Source organism: Stomoxys calcitrans, chromosome 3 (assembly GCF_963082655.1).
Source record: "Stomoxys calcitrans chromosome 3, idStoCalc2.1, whole genome shotgun sequence".
NCBI classification, from domain to species: Eukaryota; Metazoa; Arthropoda; class Insecta; order Diptera; family Muscidae; genus Stomoxys; species Stomoxys calcitrans.
Window position 1 is genome coordinate 31391548 of NC_081554.1, and position 9392 is coordinate 31400939.

The window sequence follows — 9392 nt, forward strand, 5'->3', positions numbered from 1 at the left end:
GCTTAGCATGTCCGCCTATGACGCTGAACGCCTAGGTTCGACTCCTGGCGAGACCATCAGAAAAATTTTCGGCGGTGGTTTTCCCCTCCTAATGCTGGCAACATTTGTAAGGTACTATGCCATGTAAAACTTCTCTCCAAAAAGGTGTCGCACTGCGGCACGCCGTTCGGACTCGGCTGTATAAAGGAGGCCCCTTATCATTGAGCTTAAAACTTGAATCGGACTGCATTAATTGATATGTGAGAAGTTTGCCCCTGTTCCTTAGTGGAATGTTCATGGGCAAAATTTGCAAATAATGTTTAAACGAAATTTTTTGAGAAAATCAAATTTAACGAAATTTTTTTTTTGAAATAAAGAGTTTTGACAAAATTTTTCCAAAAATCTTACTTAGATGAAATTTTTAAGAAAACAAAATTTTGTCAAAATTTTCTATGAAAATAAAATTTTAATGTAAATTTCTATAAAGCAAATATTGCTTTTCCCGAAAATCTAATTTTGGTAAAAATTGCCACCAAAACCACAGTATAACAAAAAAATTTTATGAAAGTTAAAAAAATACATTCTTGAAAATCTGACTTTGATGAAATTTTTTAAGAAAATCAATATCGAGGACCTTTTTATGTTTATTTTAGGCCAATAAGGCTTAGTGTTACTGAAATTGAAATTAATTTTCTATAAATTAAATTAATTTTCTCTAAAAATGTTTTCCAAATTAAAATTACATGTATCGATAACACATTTTTGCCATTATGCACCCACTGTTTTTAACCCAGCAACCGGTTATTCGATTACACAAAATCTCTCGATTCACAAACACTAGATCAGCTGCTCTGACAAATGTTATCGAACAGCTGATTCATAAAATTGAAGATAGTCCCAAATCAGTCGGTCACACATATATATAGCTCCCCAAATTAAATAAACAAAAAACACTAATTCGTGGCACATCCCAAGACGCTTAATTAGATTGCGGAGACGATAAGGAGACAAGCCGCCACCTTCAAATATCACCATCACTGCGCACAATGGCAAATCTGAAAGATGATTTGGACCAATACCTCCTGTTGCAAAGTGAACAAAAGAAAAAATTCAATGTGAAAGTGCCACAACTAAAGGTGCCCGAAAAGTTTGGCAAAATATTCAACCGCAACAATGAGCCTGAGGCAAATAGTTGGCTGAAGGATACTCAAGACAGCTGCTGTCCCAAGCTGGTAAGTCATTGGACGATAAAATGACCTAAGTAGAGATTTACCATTAATGGAGTGAACATTTCTTTCCCCCTTATTAGTCGCGACTGCAACGCATTGTGGGTTTTGTGGCCTGCCTGGGCATGGGCACCCTATGTATAACCATCTCTTTGTTCTACATTCCTATGCTGCTGCTTAAGACTCGCAAATTCTCATTGCTCTACACACTGGGCAGCTTATTCTTCATTCTGAGCTTTTGTTTCCTTTCGGGATTTTTGGCTTTCTTCAAGACTTTGTTCACCAAACAGCGCGCTTTGGTTTCATCGACATATTTCAGCTGTATGATAGCCACATTGTATTGTGCGTTGTGGCTGCAAAGTACAGCCTTGACTGTTCTCTTTGCCCTAGCCCAAATGATTGCTTTGGCCTTTATGGTAGTGGGCACAGTGCCGGGTGGATCCACAGGCATGAAATTCTTTGGTTCCTTATTTAAGAGTAGTGTAAGTTCTTCATCTAGTTCCAGTGCATTGCCGGTTTAGAGAGTTAATGGACATCGAAACATCCAAATTAATGTGTATTTGTAAATAGCTTGTAGTGATTTTTGATTTGATATATCTCAGATATTTTTTCTAAAAAAAACAAAGGCAAATAAATATTGCGATTTATAAAAAAGAAAATCTGAAGCTGGAGATATGAATATGGGGAGTGTTTAGTGGAAGGATGCTAAGACGCATTGCTGAGAAAATAATTTGTTTCGAAAGGTACACCGTCTAAGTTGCCTTTTTCCGCAATTTAAATTTTACACCAACTCATAGCCGATATAGGAAGCTGACATCATTCATACACGTCATTTAAACATCATCCTCAACAGTAATTCTCCGAGCTTTTGCAATTACCCAATCAATATCGAATCTCATATCCTTTGCACATTAAGTTCCTAAATGTCTTAAGAATCCTAATCCCTTGCCAGCCAGTTATACGTACTGGATTGGCGTAATGGAGTCCTTAATCGGTAACAACAACAACATGATGGATGCTGCGAGCAAGTAAGTAGCAAAATATAAAAGATTTTTTTTTTCTCATTGGTTTTCTCATCATTTCAGGTTCAGGATTGAGATATTATTTCGGAATTTTACAAATTCTCCACCATGGGTAGCTCACGTTATGACTCTTGTGAGATATGTGCTCAAAAAATTAAATAAAAAAGCATGGGGGCTCTTTCAAGTTATGTGAAGATTCAGATGTATGTCCCGCTTGTAGCTAAGAAGCACATAACTAGCACATTGGCGACAATTCCGCCCAGTAGAAATTGAGGAGCTTCATCTGCGGCAACATGAAAGGTCAATATCATAAAGTCCTTTGGCAGGCGGATGGTTCACTCTGTAGCTGTTCAGCGCTTCTGCTACCATATGCTCGTGAATGTTATTTAAATCCGCCTGATACGTTGCCTAGAGCATCCCTTTTCCAGCGATCAATCCCTCGCTCTAGGTTATGGGTCGACGTCTGCATTGCTTATCCTTATAAGATAGCAGCTACAGTAACAGACCAGTAAATACTGCTTAAACAACCTATAATTGTGTCACAGAAAGGATCTCTGTCTGCTGATGAACGAGTTCCATATTGGGACTAAGGAGACAACAGATTAAAATTCTACTGCTTGTTGCTCAGCTTGTGAAACCACGTTGGCGTGCTCATCTGCAAGTTTCGTTACGTACGCCAGGATATTGCGCCACACCTGGAATATTCGACCGGCTAATTGATTTAATCCCCCGACTGTTGAGTCATCCGTTGCCGAAGTTCAAGGTCCACAGGGATCTGGTACTTTTTGTATGAAATTTTATCAATGAAAAATGTCGCCAGGGACCTTGAAGGTTAATGCCTTCAACAAGTAAACCAAGTGCAGCCAGCTTGGTTTTTGGACTTTGTTGCTACTTCTGACTTTCATCTTATATTACAGCAGCATGTGCGAAGGACCTGTAACGGCTGTTAAATGTCTCACCAAATATTTTGGGTTTGTTGGTTATCAAAATTGTCACGCCATCGGTTCCAATACTTAGCTGCCGAGGTACTTCTGCTGTCCACCTAGTGCACAATGTGCCGCAATAATTGGTGGCAGAATTCTAAAAAATTCTTGCAGCAGTATAAGCGGAAAGGAGTTTAACCAATCGCAGATGTCTTCAACGCAAAGGGCCTGAAGCCCTGATCGTACAATAGTGCTCATATCATACGACCTCGATGCCGTCTGGAGGGTAGGAAATTGGTTGTTATTGTTGTAGCAGTGTGATGTGTTCTATCTTCTATCTTTCGTCTTCTTGGTTCTGTTGAATATCCAGATCCAGGAAGTCTGCGACGAAGGTGGAGTGGGTTTGGTTGGCAGTTAAACAGGTGACGTGTGTCGTGTGGCCCCAGGTCACAATCGGGACACATACCCTGCACATTGGCATCAATACTTGCTCTGTAGGAGTTGAAGCGGCTGCATCTGCCGGCACGTAATTGAGCAAAAACTACTCTGGTTTGCCGGGGTAGGTCAATTTCCTCAGGTGTAATGGGTGGCGGTCGTTCTTCAAGGACAACATTTACCCTATTGATCGCAACTTGTACCGTGTCTGCATGAAAAAAAAAAAAATCGCGGCTTGTAAGGGCTTAAGAAGTCAAATTGGGAGATCGGTTTATATAGAAGCTATATGAGGTTCTTAACCGATTTGAACCGTACTTTTCAGAGTTGTTGGAAGCCGTCAAGAACACTACATGCAAAAATTCAGTCAAATCGGACAAAAATTGCGGCTTCCAGGAGCACAAAAAGTCAATTCGGGAGATCGGTTTATATGGGAGCTATATCCAAGTCATAACCGATATGGCCCATTTGCCATCCATAACGTCCTACATCAATATTAAGTATCTGTGCAAAATTTCAAGGGACTAGCTTTACACGTTCGACCGCTATCGTAATTTCGACAGACGGACGGACATAGCTAGATTGACTCAGAATGTCGAGGCTATCAAGAATATATGTACTTTATGGAGTCCTAGATCAGTATTTCGAGTTCTTACAAACGGAATGACTAGATTAGTATAACCCCATCTAAATTTGACGAAATTTTATTATCTAGAGAATTTCATCAACATTTGATTTTTATAGAAAATTCCGTTGATATTTGTTTCATAAAAAGAATTTCGTCGAAAATTGATTTTGATAGAAAATTTGGTAAAAATTTGATTTTCGTAAGAAATTTAGTTGAACTTTTATTTCCATAGAAAGGTTTGTCGAACATTGAGTTTCACAGATTATTCCTTCAAAATTTTATTTTGGAAAATTTTTTCATAAAAATTGCATCCAAATGGAAATTTGGAAATTTCCCTAGATGTGCTGTTTCCAAGAAACCCGCTCACAAAACTATCGAATCCGATGAAAAATTGCGGTTCTCTTTCCAATTTGCTGGCGGCTGAATAATTTGGCCAATTCTAATGTTTAACATTAAGGTTTTTGTCTTCCAACAAATCGTTCAATAAATCTACTCACTCCTCTGTATATAATTTAATTATTTTGTGCATATGAAGCACCCTGTTAATGAAGCACTCCCAATTTAGTGCGACAACAACAATGCTATTTGTTTTCTTTTTATCAAATTTTACTAAACGCGTTGGGTTACTAAAACTTAAAGAAATTCACAATTTAACATAAACCACAATATATAATAATATTCATCATGTCCAAGAGACCCGGCTCTAGCCTAGTATTGGCTCAAGATCCAAAGAAAGCGAAAAATGACTTGGTGGCATATACTAATCGTGATAAGGCCTTAATGGAATCGGTGAGAAATCATTGGCTCATATCAGAATTTTCATTAATTAGAGTAAAAAATTTTTTCCAGGGTGTACGTCGAACTTCGAATCTACAAGCTTCTATTATGCTGCTGGAGGGGCATCAAGGGGAAATTTTTACCACAGAGTTTCATCCGAATGGAGAGATGTTGCTTTCGTCAGGCTATGACCGGCAAATATGTGAGTTGTCTTTTCACTGTCTTGGCTATGAACAATAAACCTAAAACGTATAACTTTCAGACATCTGGAATGTCTATGGTGACTGTGAAAATATTTTGGCCATGTCCGGGCACACTGGTGCAGTATTGGAGGCTCACTTTAACACCGAGGGCTCGCAAGTGTTTACTTGTTCCACCGACAAGACCTTGGCAATTTGGGATATTGGCACAGGACAAAGATCGCGCCGTCTAAAAGGTCATACAAATTTTGTTAACTCCCTTCATGGAGCTCGTCGTGGACAACAAATGTTGTGTTCTGGATCGGATGACCGCACGGTTCGTATATGGGATGCTAGAAAAAAATTATCTGCTCATACATTGGAGGCTCCGTTTCAAGTGACGGCAGTCACTTTCAACGATACCGCAGAGCAAGTTATTTCTGGTGGCATAGACAACGACATAAAAGTGTGGGATATACGCAAACAGCAAGTACTACATTCTCTTAAGGGACACACAGACACCATAACGGCCATGTCCTTGTCGCCGGATGGTTCTTACATACTCTCTAACTCTATGGACAATACCCTGAGAATTTGGGATATTCGTCCTTATGTGCCGGGAGAGCGCTGCGTCAAAATCTTTCAGGGTCATCAACATAATTTCGAAAAAAATTTATTGCGCTGTGCTTGGTCGCCGGATGGCAGTAAAATTTCATCAGGATCGGCAGATCGTTATGTCTATATATGGGATACAACCAGCAGAAGAATACTGTACAAACTTCCCGGTCATAATGGTAGCGTTAATGATGTAGATTTTAGTTCAAAAGAACCTTTAATTGTATCGGGGTCCAGCGATAAGACATTGTATTTGGGAGAAATTGAAGACTAAATATAAATCAAACAAATTGTACCTTAATTATGATTGTTCTAATTTTCCGGCACAATACAAGTTTATATACTGTATTGTCGATTGTTATTTATGGAATTTTTGTGACTATAGATCAAAGGATTTAAAAGCTTGCACACGATTTTGCAAATTTTAATTATAAAACACAAATGAGGGTAGAGTTACCAAGCAGCTTATTGGCAAAGCAGGATGCACTTATAAGGTGGGTCATGCGAATGAATAGCATGTTGGGAAAGTAACGGATCTAAACGCATGGTAAGATAAGTAAAGTAGTTACACGTTGTTATATTATAATTGCTTGTATACCGTTATGAGGTGGTAACAATTCATTTCGGCGCGGCACGGGATAGCTTTGGGCGCCACACAGGCTGGAACATTGAGGTCCGATCTGTGTGGTGTTCATTGCTGTCACGAGAAGCTTAGCTGCGAGATACAGGGAGCGTCCACAGGTTGCGGATAGTGAAATGCTCCTTACAGAGTAGCTGCAACAGTCGCGGACAATTAGCGATATCGAGCGCAGCGTCTCAGTGAGAGGCCGGGTACATTGGTTCTTGCTCAAACACAGAGTGCCTATGATGCTCGATATGACAAGGCGAGTTATTTGCGCCTTTCAATAACTAATGGCCCCCTTGTTCCTGCGGCGATCGGTCCTTTGGACCGATATATTATATATATAATATATAAAAGAAAAATTTCACAGCTGTCTTTACATTTGAAGTTATAGCAAAATCCAAACAAAATTGAAAAAATTGTACTCAGCTGTTCGCATGACTTCGCCTTATAAATGCTTTCAATGTCTCCCTGCAACACAAAGCAAACCAAAAATGTCGCTAAGGATATGTCAATGCATTTCTTATGGTAACGAAAATATCGTTTGCAGTCCATACCGCTCTTAAGCACCATAATTGCAATGATATTTATATGTCAAATATATAAATTTTGCAAAGACCTTTAAAACTCTCACAATGAATTGGCTTGTGGGCACTACCTTGTTAATGATGCTTTGGCACAACGATGAAACTATAACCACTGTACAATACACTCTCACTATTTGGGATTTGAGTGTTGACCGTTATAATGTTTGTACTATTTACGAAAGTAAAGCAACTCTATTTTCATGTTAGTATTTTCGTCTGAAGAAAAAGCGATCATTGTGAAATTATTTGTAATAATAACTAATTATTTAGAGTTTAAAAAAGTGCAAAATAACCTGGATATATTAGCTGCTAGTAAGGTAAGTTAAATATATGCCATAAGGTTGTTATTGTGTGTACAGATTGGTTGTATTTGGCCTGGAGTGATCCTTGGGGCTGAGATTTAATTTATCAGTTGTTGACCGTGTTGAATATACGGGAGCTGGTTGTAAGTACCGGATTGACCCGATGAATTCCTTCGTCTGTAAGGGCTGCCGCCTCAGTGTACCACACACTGCTACTACAACAACAACAACAATGTACGGGAGTATAAACATACATTGCGTCTAAAGATGCTATGCAAACGTAGCCAGCAGTGGGTCATCAACGTCGTCAATGTGATCCCTCCGACATTTTACGGGCTGCAATATGTGCAGCAGCAGCACCTTACCCTCCATATTGCTGCGGCAGTGCCGGTAAAGGCAATGATTTAAGAGACAAGATCGAAGAAATATTGAAAATGAAGTTGTCCAACACCTTCAGCTTGCATATATACGCCAGTAGTTACTTGTGCCCAAGATTATATTGCCCTACAGTTCCGCAATATTGTGTTGTTTTTGTTTTAGCCGTAGCCACACTTGCATGTGAAGGTGGAGACCTACTGTAGATGAGCAAGCTCGTTCCGGTCCAAAAGACCAATTGCCAATAATTCGCTATGTCATATAGAGCTTCATAGGTATTCAGTATTTATACAAGAGCCAGTGCCGCCCGGTCTCTCACAGAGACTCTCCGCTCGATACCGCTGACTGCCGTGGCAGCTACTTCATATGGATCATTCCACTATCCGGAACCTGTGGATGCGCCGGTAGCTCGCTGCTAAGCTTCTCGTGACAGCCATGAACACCACACAGATCGGAACTCAAAGTTCCAGCCTGTGTGAGGCTCACAGCTATACTGTGCAGGGTTTCGCTATAATCGTTTGGCACAGTATTTAAGCAGGCCGCTGAACTCCTGGGTTCGAATCCTGACGTGACCATCAGAAAAAATTTTCTGGTTTTCCCCTTCTAATGCTGGCGACATTTGTTAGGTACCATGCCATGTAAAACTTCTCTTAAAAGAGGTGTCGCACTGCAGCACGCCGTTCGGACTCGGAGGCCCCTTATCATTGAGCTTAAAAACTTGAATCGGAATGCACTCATTGATATGTGAGAAGTTTGCCCCTGTTCCTTAGTGGAATGTTCATGGACAAAATTTGCAATTTTACAGTATTTAAGCAGGGATCGTTGCCGCTCGGCCTCTGAGACTCGATGTGTTACCGAGGTTGCGCCACATTAGACTTAGGATTTGATTGGCACGACTAGTGGTTGGCTTTGGTTTCTGTGGGTCAACCTACATAAGCGAACCCTGACACATGTATCCATGGAAACTTTATTTTGTTTATTCTCAAAGAAGAACATCTTTCGTAATTCGCTTATAGTGTCATTCTAAAGCAAAAAAACCACAATGATTTCCTGCATTTGTTTGGGTCCTAAGAGATCGGGAAAAACGCATTTATTGAAGGCTCTGCAAGACAACGACTTGATAGATGAGACTTCCTATTCAACACCCACAATTGGCACAAATATCTACAATATTGTTTTTCCCACAAATACCCATGGTGAAGATGCTATGAAACCAAAGCCACCACCTCCGCCACCGAACGAAGCAAATACAGCGGAAGGAGTGGGACAGAAAAAGTCCAAACAGTTGCCACCGCTGAAATCTATAAGAATATTGGAAATTGGTGGAGCCATGGCACCTATATGGCGTCAATATTTCGATGATGTTAAAAAACTAATGTATGTGGTGGATACATCGAATTTGTGTCAGATATCGGCAGCAGGTAAAATGATTTACAGTTTTTGTTAGTGAATCCATCTGGAAAACCTTTTTTTTTCGCTTTCCCCCAAGGGGTATTATTCTACTCCATACTGGCTGAACCTCGTTTGCAAAAGGTACGCATATTGCTGGTGCTCTCCAAGATGGACTATGCCTATCGTCAAATGCGCAACGAGGCCTTGTTGATGATGCAAATGTCAAAACTGCAAAAGGAAATACGCCAAAAGGTCACCATTATCGAAGTTAGCCCGGTGACAAAGGTTGGTTTCGATTTGATTTACAATTGGCTTAAAATACCTTAAAACAAA

At 39.9% G+C, this 9392-nt stretch overlaps 4 protein-coding genes across 4 annotated transcripts in view; all 4 read left to right on the forward strand.

Moving 5' to 3' along the window:
• Positions 1-855: 855 nt before the first annotated feature.
• LOC106084768 (uncharacterized) lies at positions 856-1864 on the forward strand. Its single transcript, XM_013248681.2, has 2 exons — positions 856-1211; positions 1289-1864. The coding sequence occupies exons 1-2, from the start codon at positions 1026-1028 to the stop codon at positions 1724-1726; spliced, it is 624 nt and encodes a 207-aa protein (XP_013104135.1). The 5' UTR covers positions 856-1025; the 3' UTR covers positions 1727-1864.
• A 2935-nt stretch (positions 1865-4799) lies between these two features.
• On the forward strand, positions 4800-6082 carry LOC106084767 (U5 small nuclear ribonucleoprotein 40 kDa protein). The gene is made up of 3 exons (XM_013248680.2): positions 4800-4999; positions 5060-5189; positions 5250-6082. Exons 1-3 carry the CDS (start codon positions 4895-4897, stop codon positions 6053-6055), a joined length of 1041 nt encoding a protein of 346 aa, XP_013104134.2. The 5' UTR covers positions 4800-4894; the 3' UTR covers positions 6056-6082.
• A 1109-nt stretch (positions 6083-7191) lies between these two features.
• Positions 7192-9392, forward strand: part of LOC106085708 (elongation of very long chain fatty acids protein F-like) — a 103630-nt gene continuing 101429 nt past the window's right edge. The window contains exon 1 of the mRNA XM_059365335.1: positions 7192-7307. The gene's annotated coding sequence lies outside the window, so the exon portion shown is untranslated. The remainder of the gene's footprint in view (positions 7308-9392) is intronic.
• Positions 8532-9386, forward strand: LOC106084779 (ADP-ribosylation factor-like protein 16). The gene is made up of 2 exons (XM_013248696.2): positions 8532-9088; positions 9157-9386. Exons 1-2 carry the CDS (start codon positions 8710-8712, stop codon positions 9384-9386), a joined length of 609 nt encoding a protein of 202 aa, XP_013104150.1. The 5' UTR covers positions 8532-8709.

Bases quoted from the DNA above. Each gene is read 5' to 3' on its own strand.
- LOC106084767 (XM_013248680.2), top strand. From the start codon at position 4,895: ATGTCCAAGAGACCCGGCTCTAGCCTAGTATTGGCTCAAGATCCAAAG. The intron at 5,000-5,059 runs GTGAGAAATCAT...AATTTTTTCCAG, and splicing joins ATAAGGCCTTAATGGAATCG to GGTGTACGTCGAACTTCGAA. The intron at 5,190-5,249 runs GTGAGTTGTCTT...TATAACTTTCAG, and splicing joins AGGCTATGACCGGCAAATAT to ACATCTGGAATGTCTATGGT.
- LOC106084779 (XM_013248696.2), top strand. From the start codon at position 8,710: ATGATTTCCTGCATTTGTTTGGGTCCTAAGAGATCGGGAAAAACGCAT. The intron at 9,089-9,156 runs GTAAAATGATTT...CTTTCCCCCAAG, and splicing joins GTGTCAGATATCGGCAGCAG to GGGTATTATTCTACTCCATA.
- LOC106084768 (XM_013248681.2), top strand. From the start codon at position 1,026: ATGGCAAATCTGAAAGATGATTTGGACCAATACCTCCTGTTGCAAAGT. The intron at 1,212-1,288 runs GTAAGTCATTGG...CCCCCTTATTAG, and splicing joins ACAGCTGCTGTCCCAAGCTG to TCGCGACTGCAACGCATTGT.